Raw genomic sequence first — 17877 nt, 5'->3', positions numbered from 1 at the left:
AACACCGCTGCACTGATTGTATCGATTCTATGGCCACAGTTGCAGGAAGGTTTAATCTCTTGAGAGCTACAAGGAACAAGTCCAAAACCCCAGCTATAATTTTGACTGGCACATAAAATGAGTCAACATCTTCTGTAGGTATTTCCGTAGGAATCCCTCACACAGCAATCAAAACAGGTGTGAAAATAAACCAAGATTACACTGTACAGAGGAGAGCTATCAGATGTTATCCTCCACTTCCTCACAGTGCCTCCCTCTGTACAGCAGAACGTCCTTATGACACTGTTTCAGTGAGTCCAAGGCTTTTTCACTACAGCATGGAAAATCTTTCCAAAAAACGTTAAGTGTGACGCTGATTAATTATTACCTAATGGTGCACGTACCTGAAGTCTTTGACATCTGCGTCGATTCCGTTCTGCACAGGCAAACCATTTGTTTTATCCATCACATCCCCCTCCTCTTTCAGATCTCCTAATTTATCACCATCAAACGTGCCCTTATTTTTCTTATCCCCCTTGTCATTCTCATCGCTCTCTGCATCCCTTGGCCCCTAGGCAAAAGAGACATTATTTTAATAAGCTTAGTTTTCAGATCAATTTTACTTTTATTCCAAGATGGTAACAAATCAAAGAAACACGTCATAATAAAGTCAGTCACTTGCAAACATTAGTTCTTACAAACAAAAATGTAAAAAAGCAAAATAGTCAATCATAATCGAAGAATTAAGGGAATTAATTCTCACTCTTCCAAGAGAGGTTTTATTTATCTATTCAGTTTCTTGCATTTAGTAACTCAGGGTCTGCTTCTATAGGCGTTAAAAATCCCACCTCAAAATAATTTTAAAGAATAGTTATCCAAATCCTCTTTCGAGATGGGACTTAGGCACTTCAAAATTAACTCAGGAAATTTTAAGTACTTCTAAATACCCCATGTACTGAAGGGGCATAAACTGAACGGGCCCCTCTCTGAAAGTCACTGTCTCAGTGCCAAAGATGCAGTAACCGACTGGACAAGTGCACCTGTCCGAGCACAACAGCATCACCCCATTTTTGGGGGGCTTTACTGTGATTTGCACAGTGAATTCCAAGGTACAGCTCATTTAAGAGCACTCATGGCGATCACTAGTTCGATCGTTGGTTCATATAATCCTAAAGCACGTTTTTTTGGAGCGGGGGGAAGAAAAAAAAAGTAAAGAGAGGGAAAAACAAGGATTTGTATTGAGCATTTAGTGAGGGGTATTACATCTGCAGCATTCCTGCCCTTAATGTCTGCATTTTATTTCACTTGGGAGAAGAATAAAGGGTGATTATGCCAAGGGCAGAGTTTTGAACAACAAAAGGGAGAGGAAAAACAACATAATTTATGATAAAAAGCAGCAAGGGGCATATAAACATATTTATCAGAGACAGCTTTGGTGCTGTCACAAAGAGCGACATTCAAACCCCGTCTGACACTTCATTTGCGGGAAAAGCCCTCCCCAAGTAATGGGGCGTTTGAACCCTGCACCAACGACATCCTTTCTCTCTATTTGGGGGGAGAATTTTTTTTCCCCCATATTTATAAAAAGAAGATTGTTTCAAAAGCAATCATCTTCTGCTGATGCTTAAATAAAATCGTGCTTCTTTAATATTAAAGAACAGAAGTGGAAATGCCAATTGTAAATATAAATTTAGAGCCCAGTTCTCAACCACACAATGTGACAGTCACCAGTGAGACCCTGAGCTCCAGAAGTGGCACCCAGGCTATCAGCGCTGCGGAGCAGCCACCTCTCTGATCCCCAATCCCCACGGCAAATTGGCTCCTTCCACTGATTGGTACTTTCTCAAAAACCCCCCTTCTTAGGCTCAGGGTTCAACAAGGTTATCAGGTGCCCACTAAAGAGGGACAAAAATAAGAGGATGGATGAAGGAAAGCACAAATCAGCTCCCTGAAGAGACGAGCCCAGCAGCGTGACAGTAACACACCTACTCTGCTTTTATGGGTTTTGACAATTCTTGATCGAGCACTTGGCTGATGAGGGAGAGCTGAAATCACAGAATGGTTTGGGTTGGAAGGGACCTTAAAGGTCATCCAGTGCCACCCCCTGCCCTGGGCAGGGACACCTCCAACCACACCAGGTTGCTCCAAGCCCCCTCCAACCTGGCCTTGAACCCCTCCAGGGATGGGGCAGCCACAGCTTCTCTGGGCAACCTGGGCCAGGCTCTCACCACCCTCACAGCAAAGAATTTCCTCCCCACATCTCAGTTCAATCTCCCCTCTTTCAGTGTCAAACCCTTCCCCCTCCTCCTAGGGCTCCCCTCCCTGATCAAGAGTCCCTCCCCAGCTTTCCTGGAGCCCCTTTAGGGATTGGAAGGGGCTCTAAGGTCTCACTTGTGCCTTCTCTTGTCCAGGAGGAATCTCCCCAAGTCTCAGCCTGTCCTCACAGCAGAGGGGCTCCAGCCCTCCCAGCATCTTGCAGCCCCTTTTTCCCCAGTACAGGGATGGGGTGTGATTGTGCCTCTCTCCCCACATCCTTAGATCGGAGGCAGCAGTGCCTGGGCTCCCTTCCCACCCCAGCACCACGATCAATGCCACTGCTCCACGGGAAACCAGATGCCCCTGAAAGTGCTCCCCAGCTGCAGTGGGTTGTGTAACTACGTTACGTTTCTACCCTCGTTACATGGAGCTTTTTGTTCTTCACCAGCACCGAAGCAGCCACACGCTCATTCAAAACCCACAGGAATATGTGCATCATTTTCCAAGGACAAGCTTAGAAGGGGGGGATTACTGTCAGTGTGCTCATCCAGGGAACGTCAGCAACCTTCACATCCTTCACCCCCATCCCCCTCCCATCCTGCATCCCCCTAAGCCAAGAACCGCGGTGAAACTGCAGCCGGCCCGTTTTAAGAAAACTAAACTAAGAGCAAATAAAAGCAAGAAGAAACATCCGCCTTTAGGAATGGATTAACAAACAAACAAACCAACCAACCAAGCAGCAAACGGAGAAAACAACATAATGAGAACTCAAGTGTGGGAATCGGGCAGACTTACAAATCCTCCTTTCCTCAGGCAGGAGTCCCCGGGAGAGGAGCTCAGCACATACTCCACCATGCTAACTCCGAGGCCTCCGCTCTCTGACCGGGGCGAAAGCACGGAGTTGACTTCACTATTCACATGAAAGCCCTGACCAGGTCTTCTCTGAACCATAATCGGTTGGGAAACAGAGTGATCTGGAACAAAAAGATGTGTAATTCTTATAAGTAGATCCAACTATTCAAAGGAGGCAAGTCATTAAATACGTACTCTCTAGGGTCTTAATTGTACTAAGAAGTGTCAGTTTTAGACCCTGATGAAGTCTGTTAGAAAAAGCAGGATGGCTTTCTCATGTTTAAATACTAGAACCTATAAACCTACAAGCAATAACTACATTTAAGTCTAAAATCATAAAACTTCAGAAATGTAAGTATCTAAGTAAAGGTTGCAATTAAAAAAACCAAAGTTCTACATTTTAGTTTTATTAAAACTCTTGTGTTAGGACAGTGAAAAAACTAATCAGCCTTGGTTTGTCATTTAAAACATCATCCTACTGTCACACCAGCCTGCTTTTGTTTTCTTGGTCATATGAACTGCTGTATCCATAGAATCACAGACTGGTTTGGGATGGAATGGACCCTAAAGCCCATCCAGTGCCACCCCCTGCCCTGGGCAGGGACACCTCCCACCACACCAGGCTGCTCAAAGCCCCCTCCAACCTGGCCTTGAACCCCTCCAGGGATGGGGCAGCCACAGCTTCTCTTGGCGAGATCAGACTGCCACAATCACGATCATGACAATCATTGCCACAGTCATGATCAGAGTTTTGCTTCGTTATTTCCTCAAGAAAAACTTTATGAGAACATTATTTCTTTCGCATCCTCTGGCCTCCTGCACCAGCCCCATCCCTTTACATCCCTGCAGCAGGAGGGTTTGAGATCCAACCAGAACAGACCAAGGGTTGATGTCTCTGAGTCCTTACGAGTTCTGCAAAAACTGCTGCCTGGGCAGGAGCCGGTGGCCCTACATCAGCGCTACATCCCCGGGGAAGGGAGGGACGGGAAGTGGAGACCTTCTGTGGTCCTGGCTGCTCAGACTGGTGAGTCAAAAATAATAGGCAGCAGATCCAGTAGTTCCCAGGGGACAGTGGAAGGGACACACCGTGATATTGATACCGTAGCTCCCTCATAAAGCAGACTTAAGCTGTCAAGAGAAATAATTCTACTCTCTCACTGCTCCTGGCTACACTTCCCTGCACTCTCCCTCAAGCCAGCACAAGCCTCTCCGTGGCCACAAAGTGAAGAGGACTGGGGAGGCTTTTCCAGGAGAAAGTTAACGAAGAAAAGCTGAAAGCTAGTTTTAAGGCAGGTAATTGCCCACAGCTGGTTTCAGTGCACTGTGGCTGAACCACGTGTACCACCAGGAGGGGAGGAAGCAATGGCCTCCATCAGACAGGGCTGCTTCTGGTCGTACTGGCTTTAAAGGCTTTAAAACCACAGCTTCAAGGCAGAGCAGTGAAGAGCCAAAGCTGTACGGGAGGGCTGCAGTGTGTATTGCAGTCACAGAAAGGAAAATGGATGGAGCAAAGGGCATCTTACAGAAAATCAGGCTTCATTAGTTCCACTGTTCACAGAACAAAGTCTTGTGGCCAAGGACACGTCCCCACCCCACCTCCAAGCTCTGCTCCTTCCTCTGGGGCACCTTCAACAACTGCTCAGCCCATGGCTCTTAAATTCAGCTGGGCAAAAGGGGAAACTCTGCCCGCCCTGACTCACAGACACCGTTCCAGGCCGGGGCTGAGCAATACAGGCTGTGAAGGTGCAGAGAATTCACTGAGAACAAACAGAGGAAGAGATGAGACGAAGGGCTTTGACTCATGGAGATCTGCCATCAGCCAGTGTGGGAGGCGACCTCCCCCAGCTCTCCCCGGCCTGTCTGCTGGGTGCCACTGGCCCAACCACAGAGGCAGAGGAGAAGGTCTCCTTCTCAGCTGGTGTGGTTCAGAGTCCAGCTCAGTCCTTAAATCCATCCTCAAATTCAATTTGTATTAAAAAAAAACGGGCCCAAACAGCTGCCGAGGGCTGGATGCTGCTCTCAAGACCCACCTCAGGCAGCAGCTCCCCAGAACCTCCCCAGCACCCAGCCAGGCTGCAAGGTTCAACCCATCAGATTGGGAGAAGCTTTATCCCCTTTTCACAGCCATTTTGAAATTTAAATAATAAAAAAAACACCCTTATCACTATCCCAATACCTTCACTTTCATAATGGACACTTTCAGCAGGGAAAAAACACCCTCACAAGAGTGAGGTTCCTCTAAATCCCACCCCATCGGGAGCTCTGCGCAGTTGTTTGGAAACTGCACCAGACACTCGGTGGTGTTTAAGGAACATATTCATTATAGATAGAAAGCACAGAAAATAAAAAGTAACAGGTTAGCATTTCAAATTCAGCACATGCATGTGATTTTCTGCCATTTAACTAAACCCAACCTGAACACTCTCCCCTTGAATTCAAAATAAGGGACAGTCTCCGATCCAAGAACACAATCCCTGGCAGATAAACTTCAACATTACTAATTCAAAACATCACTTTTTTTTTTTTTCTTTTTTAAGCTGAATGTTGTTGGGTTTTGGTTGGTTGGTTTAGTGTTTAAAAAAAAGTGGGGTGGTTTGGGGTTTTTTTACTAATCTTGTTCTCGAATATCTTTGTTCAAACTTAAAAGTAACCCATCCCGAGGCAGAAAAGACATCAGGAAGTTTAAATTGAAATTCTAATGGCAACCTAAAAATTTTCAAGGAGATAAACAGAAGGGCACACACGTTCACATTAGACAATCTTTCCATCACTGTGGGTATCTTTTAGCTCTATCACATAGCAACGTGGGGTTTTCTGTTAGTTTTCTATTATCTAAAACAGATGTTTTCCAAAAAAATCCTTTAAAAGCTGTGTGTCATCCAGACTGGGCAGCAATTCTGAGCAGTGAGTTGCACATTTCTGTATTCAACCCCAACTAAATGAAGTAAATAATTGGGCTACCTGATGTTCCCCAAGCACTGTCTCTCCACTGATCTCCCAGAAATATCCCTTTTGGTCCATCTTTGCTGGAATCATCAGATTCCCAAAACTTTTTACCCGGCAACAGCTGCTGCAATTAAAAAAAAAAAACAACAAAACAAAACAAAGCATGATTAAAATAAGTATAAAATGCAAACATAAACCATAAGCGTCTCCCTTCTAAACATGAATCAATCATTAAACACAAACTGATACATGCTTTATAATCAAAATATTTATATACTCCATGGGTGAAAGCCATACAGCGACTGAGATAACGATCCAATCTCAGCAATCCTCTTCCATCCTCAAGCGCTCAGGGAGCCCCACGCACGTAAACACACACACACACTGACACTCTCCAGCCTCCCCGCGTGAGAGCTACTCCCCAAAATATATCAATGGGAAAAAAACTGTTCGGATCAGGACATTATCACGATTTCTACCTGAGCTGGGGGGGATGAAACTACCCAGCGCTTCCAGCACTAATTCTTGCCCTCAAACACCGAGGTTCTGGCACTGGCAGGGACAGAATAGCTCAAGAGATGCCAAGAGCTCTCACTTCTCGCTCATTGAATGATTGCTGAGGCCTCGCCACGCCAGGAGAGTTATTTGTAAACGCTAATGGGAGTGAGCAGTTCTGGGCCACCACACCTACCAGGCACGTATTGTCCTACCCAAGGAAGAGAAAGAGGTTATGGACTTACTGAGATCCAGACAGAAAGTCAGCCCTGGCTCGAAGGAATCCAAGGAAGATTGTTGTGAAGTTCAGACGACGGCAAACAGAGCGACATGCCCTATTTAGCAGATGTATTTCGAAAATACCTGCTTCACCGAGGAAACACCTGCCACGCGGCACCTACATATGGCGAGGGGAATTTCCAGCCCTGCTGAAGTGCCTTAGATGTCAAACATACAATCTTTAAATTAAATCTTCTGGCGAGTGAGATGTGTGCAGCTCAGACAGGAAACAACAGCGCATTCAGAGCAAATTAAGAAAACAAACGAGCCTTGCCTGCTGAAGCTGGAATAAAACTAAAGGAACTGGAAGATTAACAAGTGCTTGCATCTGTTTGAAATTACCATAGAACAAACAAGAATCATCAGATTAGTCGATGTCTCCTGTATGTTAGGAGTGTTGATAACTCTATACTCCCCAGCAGATGTGCGGATTGAAGGCTGCAGCGGAAGAGAGGACGCAGGCTGCTGGGGGAGGACAGAGCAAGCGGGAGTGACTGAAGGGCTCCCAGCTCGCGGCACACTCTGGTTTAACACAGACAACCGGAAAAGTCGTGCTCACCATTTGCTTTTTATCTTAAGGAAGATCTGTTTACTCAGAGACGTATCGCCAAGGATGTCTGTACACACGAGATTAAACCTGAGGTTCAGATCTGGGTAACTGGACAGATTACACACAAACAGGTATTACAATAAAAGCAACATCAATTTTTCCCCACACCTGATAAGCAGAATTCCTTTCAAATCCTAAAGTAACAAAACACAACCAAACCCAAAACAAAAAACCCCACCAGAGATAAGAGAGCAATTAAATTTAGCTATTTCACTAACACTCCGAGTTGCTGTTGACTAAAAGTAACCCCGCTCCTGCGCTCAGAGCGGGAGAGAGTAAAATCAATCCACGACTTAAACACGGGAGCGTTTAAGGGAAAAATAAATAAATAAGTGCAATCCCTTTGGAAAACCCCTTATACCAGCAGATGCTGGAGGACAGGCCGGGCGCTGAGCACCACTCGGGGCAGAAACACCGCTGGCAGCCACGGCTCACGCTGGGCACAGCCGGGGGGGTCTCCAGCAGCAGAAACACCCCCCAGCTCCCGGGCTCAGCCTCTGGCAACAGCTGAGCATTTCCCAGCTGAACTGAAGCTGTGATGCCTACACCCGCACACGGGCTGTACCACACACCGGGGTGTAAAACACAGCGATCCTCACCTACGGAGGTTGAATCACCGTCTCTAACACACACAGGCCAGGTGTTGGGCTGGGGGGCGGCAGTAACACCCCTCTTGTCCCAGCAGCTCCAGCACAGAGGTTGCCACTTCTGAACCAGCTGAGACCCTCCTCCAGGGCTGAAGCTAAACAGAACTTATTTACGCATAGATGTCGCTCAATTCAACTGCAGTTTTTCTTCTACTGGAAGTAGACGCTAATTCCCCCACCATAACCTCCTCTTCCAACTTGCAACAGCCTTCCTCCTGCTAGTTCAAAACCAAAAATCTTCAGATTAGTTTTCAAACTAAGGATGGAACGAGCTCATTTGCATTCTGTGCCCAAGCCCAATGCAGCGTGCTCCGAAGTCCCTTAAAAGCAACTTCACCCCACCTGGGCATATGGACTCCAGTACCCGTCTGTCCCCAGGACACAGAAAGCGTCAAGGACAGGCAGGGCTTGTGCCCACCCTGCCTTGTGGCAGCCACTGCAGAGGCAGAGCCTACAATCACACAACGGTTTGGGTTGGAAGTGACCTTATCTAATCCACCGCCCCTGCCCTGGGCAGGGACATCTTTTCAGCATCCTTCAGGTTGCTCCAAGCCCCCTCCAACCTGGCCTTGAACCCCTCCAGGGATGGGGCAGCCACAGCTTCTCGGGGCAACCTGGGCCAGGCTCTCACCACCCTCACACCAAAGAAGTTCTTCCCCACATCTCATCTCCATCTCCCCTCTTCCAGTGTCAAACCCTTCCCCCTCCTCCTAGGGCTCCCCTCCCTGATCCAGAGTCCCTCCCCAGCTTTCCTGGAGCCCCTTGAGGGACTGGAAAGGGCTCTAAGGTCTCCCCGGAGCCTTCTCTTCTCCAGGCTGAACCCCCCCAACTCTCTCAGCCTGTCCTCACAGCAGAGGGGCTCCAGCCCTCCCAGCATCTCCGTGGCCTCCTCTGGCCCCGCTCCAACAGCTCCATGTCCTTCCTGTGCTGAGGTCTCAGAGCTGGATGCAGAACTCCAGGTATCATGAGATATTAACACGTCACTCACTTTTTAGAAATGTGTCAGTGACTTTAGGGTTTCTCACTGCATCGCAGACATGGTGTAGGTCTTGTGTAGGACTCACGGCTCCTGATTCTCTCAACTGACTGAGAAAAGCAGGGAAACTGGCTCCCTGCTCCCCCCTCACGCAAGCCAAAAAATCACTCCAGGCAACTGTGAGGCCAAGTGACTCCCAAATCACAGACTAACCCGTTCCTCCTGCACCACGGGGTGACGCTGAGGAGGCGGAAGCCAAGTCCCTGCTCTCTAGTTTATATGACCAGAACCACTCATCAGGTGCGTTACGGTTTCTTTTAAGCTTCTCTCATTCCCGTATTTCATGAAATGCAGCTTTTCCACTCCCGCTGCTGCCACCCCAGCAAAAAAAATCACTGCTTTCCTCCTCGGTCCGTTCCGAGGAATTTTGAAGAAGAAAGGGATACGGACCAAATAAACAGAATTTTAGCTGCAACTAAACACTTGTCATTTCCTTTGACAACACCTTCCAGCAGGCCACCATCTGCTCCGCAGTCACATCCCAAATGAAGGAGGGCAGGGGCTTGCAGGAAGGAAGCAGGAAAGAAGTGAGTAGAACAGAGTATTTTCTTTTCAAGGAAAGAGTAATCTCTAGTTTACAAGAAAATTACTCCTTTCATAAGCTCTTGAGTTTCCAAAATGTTAAGAAGTTTTCCTAATATACACAAAAAGGTAATATTGAATGCTAAACTTATGGAATTTATTTCTACTTCAAGGCAAAAGGCAAAATGGAACTTATGCAAAAAAAAATCAAGTATAATACAAATTTAAGAGAAAATCTGCATCTGTAAATCAGCACAAAAAAGGGCAACAGGGAGCCCAGCAAGTGCCTGGTCAGTGCCGTAACAGCAATAGGCAATATTAATATAAATAAAAAATATAAATATAAAATAATAACTATTATTAATAGGCAAAATTTTTAAAGCAATGCTAAAATCTAAGCAAACATGAAAGTTCAGTAGCTGCTTCTCTGAGGAAAGCTGCTGTAGGTAACGAAGTTCAGCCTCCCTTCTTGCTATTAATACTTGGTATTAATACTTGTTTTCTCCTGAAATATAAAGTGGCAGAAAAATGATTTTTCATTTCTAGTATTTTAAAATTTACAACACGTTTGCAAACCAGCAGCTCTGGCAGAATCCACGGGAGCAAGGCCATGCTTCGACAACGCTGTGTCCTCAGCGGCAGCCCCAGGCAGAGGCGTCTCCCTGAGGTGTCCCAGGTGCCAGAGCACGTGTCCCTCTCCCAATGTCCCTCTTGGGAAAGAGCCACCTTTGGCAGGGTCATGGTGCAAACCGGCCCCAGGCCTTGCCAGGAGCAGCCTGGAATGGGACTACTGGGAGGCTGGGGGAGGCAAGGGGAGAAGTTCACAAATCACCCTCTGGCTGCTGTAAGAACACAGAATGGTTTGGGTGGAAAGGGACCTCAAAGCCCATCCAGTGCCACCTGAGCAGGGACACCTCCCACCAGAGCAGGTTGCTCCAAGCCCCCTCCAACCTGGCCTTGAACCCCTCCAGGGATGGGGCAGCCACAGCTTCTCTGGGTCAACCTGGGCCAGGCTCTCACCACCCTCACAGCAAAGAAGTTCTTCCCCACATCTCATCTCAATCTCCCTCTTTCAGTGTCAAACCCTTCCCCCTCCTCCTATGGCTCCCCTCCTTGATAAAGAAGAAAAATCCCTTAAACCACTACTGCCAACACAAGTGTGCTGCGTCCCAATGGACACTTTCAATTCCCAATTATAACAAAATTCTGCACGGAGGATGTGGAAAGGGACGTCCCCAGGCACAAGGCACCAGGTTCAGACCCACTTGATGTGGGGCTGCAGGAGCCAGGCTACGCTCCTAACGAAAGGAAAACGAACACTTCATATGAGTATGTGTTCATAAGCCCCAGCAACAAGCTGTGTTATGAAGTGGAATATACAGACCAAGCTTTTATTTGTAATCTGGTTGCTCATTTAAATAAATATTTCAACTTTCCTGACCATACAGACTGGGTCACTACCACAAAAGGCAGCAAGACTCCTCTGGCTGGAGGGTGACTCGAGACTAATTTAGCCCTTCATTAAATATTTTGCCCACCCTCCACCCCTTTCCTAAGGGTCAAGAACTGCACCCGAACACCGTCTTATAGTTTTGCAGTGAATCACAGACAAGGATTAGAAAAAATTCTGATGCTCACTGTCTCGTGCACACACCCCCCCTTACTGCACTCACAGCTACAACTCTGTCCCTCTGGTTTAATCCTTCCACCCCCTAAAAGAATAAAGTTTCCGACTGGAAGCTCTGTACCACGAGCAGAAAGAAACAAAATATAAATATTTATTTTACATAAAGATTCCGGGTGTATTTATAGATATCGTGGAGAGGGAAAAAGCAAAAAGCACTTTTAACAGACGGCAATGGGGGTCCTTGTTCGGTCAAACACAGCTCCAACCAAACCCCAGGTTTAATAAGCAGGAATCAGCTGTAATGAATTATCCAACTGGTCCCCAAGACAATGAGTTTTACCTCAGGGGAAGTTGCCTACTGCAACGGAACAACAAAAAAAAAATAACCCACACAATTATTTTAAGTGAGTATCATCCAGTTCTTCAGGTTGGAAATTAAAAAAGAACACGCAGCAGTTCAGAACTAGACTAGTTTATTTGTTCCCCAGTTTTTATTAAAATTGACTCTATCTAGTATGAAAATAATCCTTCTAAACCCTCTTACAGAGGACTTACAGAGTTAGGCCAATATTCAATTTAGCAGAGCGGGGAGGAGGGGACGACTTACACATCAACAAAAGCAATTCTACAGTCAACAAGCGCAGAGCCTGCGCGTATAGATCCCGCTGAGATGGGATTATGAATTAGACAAATTAAGTAAACTGATCCCCTTCAGATAAGGCAAATATTAAGATAAAAGGAGCCATCTGTGCAGCTGGAGAACTGGGTTTATCCGCAGCAACAGGTAGGAGAAGGCAGAGCGTGTATTTACAAGCCACGTTTAGGCAGCAGTGCAGGTTTACAAACCCAGAGACATTATCTACGCCCCAAAAATGCTGCCATCTAAAAAACAAACAAGCTGGGAAGGCTGAGCACACAGGGGCAATCCCAGCTGGAATGTCACCAGCAGCAGGAGTATGGAAGGGCTCGCTGCTGCCCGAAAGGCAGAACAGAATGGTCTGGGTTGGAAGGGATCATTCAGATCATCAAGTCCAATCTTCAATCCAACCACTGCCCAAACCCCCACTAATCCACGTCCCTCAGCACCACGTCTGCCTGGCTTTTGGATACCTCCAGGGATGGCGACTCTACCGCTTCCAAGGCTTGACAACATTCTCAGTGTAAGAAATTTTCCTAACATCCATCCTAAACCTCCCCTGGCGCAACATGAGGCCATTTCCTCTTGTCCCATCTTTTCCCATCCCGGCTTTTGCTGGCCCAGCCCAAAGAACAGTCAGTTTTTTGCTGGCTCAGGAGTTAAACCAGCTTGGAGAAGGGTCTGAGAGCACAAAAAACCACTCCAACAAACAAATCTGAGGTTGGGCAGAGACTGGCTGGAGAGCAGCCCTGAGGAGAAGGACTTGGGGGTGTTGGTGGGTGAGAAGCTCCACACGCCCCCGGCAACGTGCACTGGAGCCCAGAAACCCCCCCACATCCTGGGCTGCGTCCCCAGCAGCGTGGCCAGCAGGGCGAGGGGGGGGATTCTGCCCCTCTGCTCCGCTCTGGGGAGACCCCCCTCCCAATGCTGCCTCCAGCTCTGGGGCCACCAACATCGGAAGGACATGGACCTGTTGGAGCAGGGCCAGAGGAGGCCACGGAGATGCTGGGAGGGCTGGAGCCCCTCTGCTGTGAGGACAGGCTGAGAGAGTTGGGGGGGTTCAGCCTGGAGAAGAGAAGACTCCGGGGAGACCTTAGAGCCCCTTCCAGTCCCTAAAGGGGCTCCAGGAAAGCTGAGGGGAGGGACTCTGGATCAGGGAGGGGAGCCATAGGAGGAGGGGGAAGGGTTTGACACTGGAAGAGGGGAGATGGAGATGAGATGTGGGGAAGAACTTCTTTGGTGTGAGGGTGGTGAGAGCCTGGCCCAGGTTGCCCCGAGAAGCTGTGGCTGCCCCATCCCTGGAGGGGTTCAAGGCCAGGTTGGAGGGGGCTTGGAGCAGCCTGGTGTGGTGGGAGGTGTCCCTGCCCAGGGCAGGGGGTGGCACTGGATGACCTTTAAGGTCCCTTCCAGGCCAAACCCATTCCATGATTGTATGGGAAGCTGCTGGGTGATCTAACTGCATTTCACTGACCCCACAGCCGCAAGCTGCCTCTCAGCTGGTGCCAGTGGCCACTTAACCGTGCCCTGGTGTGTTCTCACTAAGCTCTTGCCCTGGCACTGGTGCTCTCCCACCGACGTGCCAGCATAGCTGCTGCAGCACCATCACACCTCACAAACACCGCTTCGATCTCCCCATGGCTAAAGCTGCTGGCACGAGAGATGTAAAAACAACTGCACAGAAACATTATTCCAAACTGTCAATACTCCCCAGCCCAGCTGCCCATGAATCATAAATTTATGAGAAGGCAGGAAAGGCATCTGTAGCAGGGAAAGCAGAGTCACGTGGGGTTTTTAGGTTTTTTTGTTTTTTTTGCTTAGTTTTGGGTTGTTTTTAAAACCAGATACAAAAATGCCTAGGCCCAATATAACAACCACTCCGCTTAAGAAAAAAAGAGAGACAAGGCCTTATCTAGGACATAATAAACTGCATCAAGAGGACATAAATAAGGACGTGGGGAACCAGGTATTGCTTCAGCCTTTGCCATTTAAGAGATACTGCAGTGAATCCCGGGGGTTGTGGCAATTTCACTGCTTGGCCAGAGTCAGACCTACACTAGACCCCAGTGCTAAGGCCTGCAGTGGACGGCAGCAGAGAACAGTAATTAAATTCTCATCAGGTGAAAATGGAAAATATTTCTCACCAGCATTTCTCTTCAAGAGTAGGGTGAGATTCACCATTACCCCAGATATTCATACTTCAACATTTCTGGTCCAATTCCTTCCATTTTTGCAGTTAAGGACCCAATTGCCTAATGCCTTCATGTTCCCATCCTCCTCCCACCCTCCTGGATCAGGTTCCAGCAGCTGCTCCCCCAGCTGCTCTTCTCCTCTAGAGGCAGGCTCAGCCCCCAGCACAACCCACTGCCGAAGCAGGAACGTCGCTGCAGCTCAAAATGCACTTCATGCACCGAGGACAAACACCTCCTCGCAGTCTCTCTGCACTGCCCACCATCCCAGAAAGATGCCACGCAAATATTCAATATTTGCAAAGCTACAGATAAAAAGGATTTAAGTGAAGAGAAGCAGATATCCAGCTGCCCTGCCGGGAAGGCCGGAAAAGAAAGAGAAGGTTCACAGCTCGTATTAAGCCTCAGCCGAGTGTCGCTGCAGTGGGATCAGAGACCTCAGAGACACATGGGTTATAAAGCAGCAAAACCAACTGGCCCCAAGGGGGGACTTCTGAAGTGCCATTCTCTTTCTTCACCAGTTCCTAACTGCTCGTATTACTTTCCAGTCCAACATCTGCCGAGAAAAGGAGGTTGATCCTAAACTAGTGAAGGCTTCGTTACGCCGACAAGGCTTGGAGTAAGGCTCCAAGGTGACCTCCTTCAATACAGCCCCCAGCCCGGACAGAGCACTAAATAAAGGGGCGGGGGGGGGGGGACATGCCCCTTTTAAAAGGCAACTTTTGACATTATCATCCGTGTCCACTATCAATGGCCCAGCTCTTTTCCATTTTAGAGTGGAGCAAAAGGGTTTTCTGCGGCTCTTCTTTTCAGTCTCACACTTGAGGAAGTATCGCACTGACTCGTACAGTTTCGGGGGGTACAAGGCTGGTTGCGGCAGAGGAGGGTGGGACTTTGAAGATGGCAACAGCCACGAGGAAGAGGAAAGTTGTTGGATTTTTTTAAACTATTCTCAGTTTCTCCAGATTGGGATATCTGTTCATCACCACATATTATCTATCCTGCTCCCAAAATCCAGATAAGAGAGAAAATTGTTTGATAGTGTCCTTTAAAAAAAAAAAAAAAAAAAAGAGGGGTGATGCCTTCAGAGGCACAAATTCCTTAACTCACTAAAATTAGGACTACGTTGTGTCGTGGTTTCGGCTGGACTGGCCACTGAGATTCTTTCTTACTAAGAAGCAAGTAAACAAGAAGGTAAAAAGATACACTAAATGCATAAACACTCTTTTCCTCGTCTTTCCCCCCCAGTTTTTTCACTATCAAGTCAAGGTACGAGGTTCTTGATGCTTCCTGCAGGTAAAGCTCAGAAGACACAAGATCAAGAAATACAAATCAAATTAGTTCTTTTCCTCATTTATTTCAGACTTAATTTTTTTCTTAGTACTCTATCTCCAGGAGCTTCCTTCACATTCCAGGAGCGGGACAGGGGGAGAAAACCATCAGTGTCTTGCTAAGGTAGGGCAGACAGGGTGTGCTGCACAAGATCAACAAGATCAAAGCCTGTAGGTGAAGAACATGGTCTTGGAAGCCAACACACACATCCTGCGGGATCTCAGTCTACATAGTCCTTAAGTCACCAGCTGGACGGAGGCTGAAATACCTTCAGAAATACAGAGGAAACTTAATGGATAAAGAAAGGAAACTGTGGGGCTAAGGGAGAAAAAGTCAAGAGAAACAAGAAATAGTCTCAGCTGGAAGAGAAGGGTGAAATGTCATCTTCCCTGGAAAAAGATGCACACTCTGGTACGTGGAAAAAAGCCCTGTGATAAAAGGGTGCCATCTCCAAAGCTTCCTGCATCAGTTACAAGAGGAGGATGATGGGGAGGGGGAAGGCGAGTCATCACTGGAAGACAAACCTCATCCTCCAAAAAACCAAACCCAATTTCACTTCTCTCAAGAAATGTCTAAATAAATTAAGAGTTGGTAAAAATCAGCACATTTAGGAACGCCTTCAGGGACTTAAGCTAAAATGACCTGATGCCACGTTAAGTACAAAACAAGTGCTGTACTTGCTCTTAATGGGCTTCCAAAGAGCCTGTACGCTCTGTCTCTGAAAATGAACGTCTTGCCCACGTGAGGTGTTAAAAAAATAATATTCACAGAACATTCCCACCCCCGTCATTCCCCTGGCATGCTTCAGATGGAGGCACATCAGCTGATTTTCAGATTTTTAATGTCGTGTTTTCTCCTTTGTAAATCACTTTGATCGATTCTTAGTCAATAGTCTCAATGTAGGTTAGCATAACCTAGAGAAACAGATTTTCCTACCAAGTACTGTCAAATTTAAATGTAACTCTGTACTAGGATCTTCCAGAGACAGAAGGAAGGGAGGAGAGGAGCGAAGCCAAGATGGGAGCACCATGAATTCCCTGCGGTCTCTCACCTGAGAGAGGGCACGTTCTTACGAATCCCACCACAGAATAGTCCTGCTTTGCTGTTTTCTCCAAAACCGTAATTTCTGGCTCCTAGGGATTTTTATTTTTTTAATCTGGCTCATAAAACTAAAGTAACAGAATAGGATGGACAAAACGTGGAGAAAATAAACTAGTCTGAACTTGAGAGACAGGAACGCGAGAAGGAGGGGTCTCCAAAGCAGCCCTGTACCAAGCTGAGCTGCCGCACATTCGTATCCTACAAAGCATGGTTTTCTCATCTCTCCTCTTCCACAAGCCTCTAAAGGGACTGACTATGAAGCAAAAGGGAACAGTGCAAGGAAAAGAAGCATTTACATCCAGCTTTCGGGAATCTAACACAGCCAGTTACAGTAACTTGCTATTCTTCCAAGATACCCTAAAAATCGGTAAATTCTCTCTTTCCAAAGAAAACCAGATCTCCTCCAAACCTGCCCCCCCCTCACTGCACTGTGAGATTAAAATAACTCTCACTGGGTTTCTATAAAGTTGGAACTGAAGGGACATTATCTGACAGCTCCCTGCCCAGTCCTTTGACCTGTCCAAAGCACATCTCGCCCCTGCAGCCCTCGATTAAACGTTAATCCCAGCCCTGTGCTCCCTGACAACAGCCAAAAGGTGGCCAGGAGTGGAAACAGGGCAGCAGACAATGCCAGACAACCCGCAATATTATGGGGTCTGAGATCACCGGGTCCCAAAATAAACACGCTCCAAGTATTGTAACACTTGTCACAAGACATATTTCGAACTGTTCCTTTACAAGCGGGGTTTTGCTGTTTGATGACACAGCAGGTGGGGGCTTAGCTGTTCCTCCCACTGAGATGTGTTCCAGCCTGACAGGTTTTTATGTTGTTAAAGCACACACACACACACACACACACTTCACGAGTCATAATGGAGACCTCTCAAGCTCACAATCATTCACCAGCCTCAAAAACTGTTACTTCTTTTCCTCCACCCCCCAAAATACACAGATTTTTTTTCTATAGGCCTTTCACTTACCTCTCCCATAGCCCGTCCTTCCAGAGCGAGCGCCTGAAAATCATGATTCAGTTCGTCCATGGAACGCACCTATTTATAGATGGGTAAGAAAAATAAATACATGAGGAAATGCTTGTAGTTGATTTTTAATGATAAAACATAGTTTATAGCAATTTTTGATACAGACCAAGAGCTACATTCCATATTACAGCATGTAACAAGTTATTGAGCTCCAAAAGATGACTTACCTTTTAAGACTCCCAGAAGCTACAACGTTTATAGTGTTAGATTTATACACGCACAAAAAAGGAAAAACTAGCAATTACTTTTAAGACACACAAAGTCTGAGGCAACTGCCTTTGCTTAGGGTATTGCAGAGACTAATATTTCAGTGCGCTGCATGATGTGAAGTG

At 47.0% G+C, this 17877-nt stretch overlaps 1 protein-coding gene across 1 annotated transcript in view; it reads right to left on the bottom strand.

The window, feature by feature from the left end:
- Positions 1-17877, bottom strand: part of PUM1 (pumilio RNA binding family member 1) — an 88867-nt gene that overhangs the window by 49582 nt on the left and 21408 nt on the right. Inside the window, exons 3-6 of the mRNA XM_074162048.1 lie at positions 17486-17554; positions 6049-6157; positions 3031-3209; positions 384-550 (exon numbers count right to left, since the gene is read on the bottom strand). Of these exons, the coding sequence (XP_074018149.1) occupies positions 384-550; positions 3031-3209; positions 6049-6157; positions 17486-17554 (524 nt within the window). The remainder of the gene's footprint in view (positions 1-383; positions 551-3030; positions 3210-6048; positions 6158-17485; positions 17555-17877) is intronic.

Source organism: Numenius arquata, chromosome 21 (genome assembly GCF_964106895.1).
Source record: "Numenius arquata chromosome 21, bNumArq3.hap1.1, whole genome shotgun sequence".
In the NCBI taxonomy this organism is placed as follows: Eukaryota; Metazoa; Chordata; class Aves; order Charadriiformes; family Scolopacidae; genus Numenius; species Numenius arquata.
The sequence above is the reverse complement of the archived record's forward strand: the minus strand, read 5'-3'. Positions and strand labels throughout refer to the sequence as shown.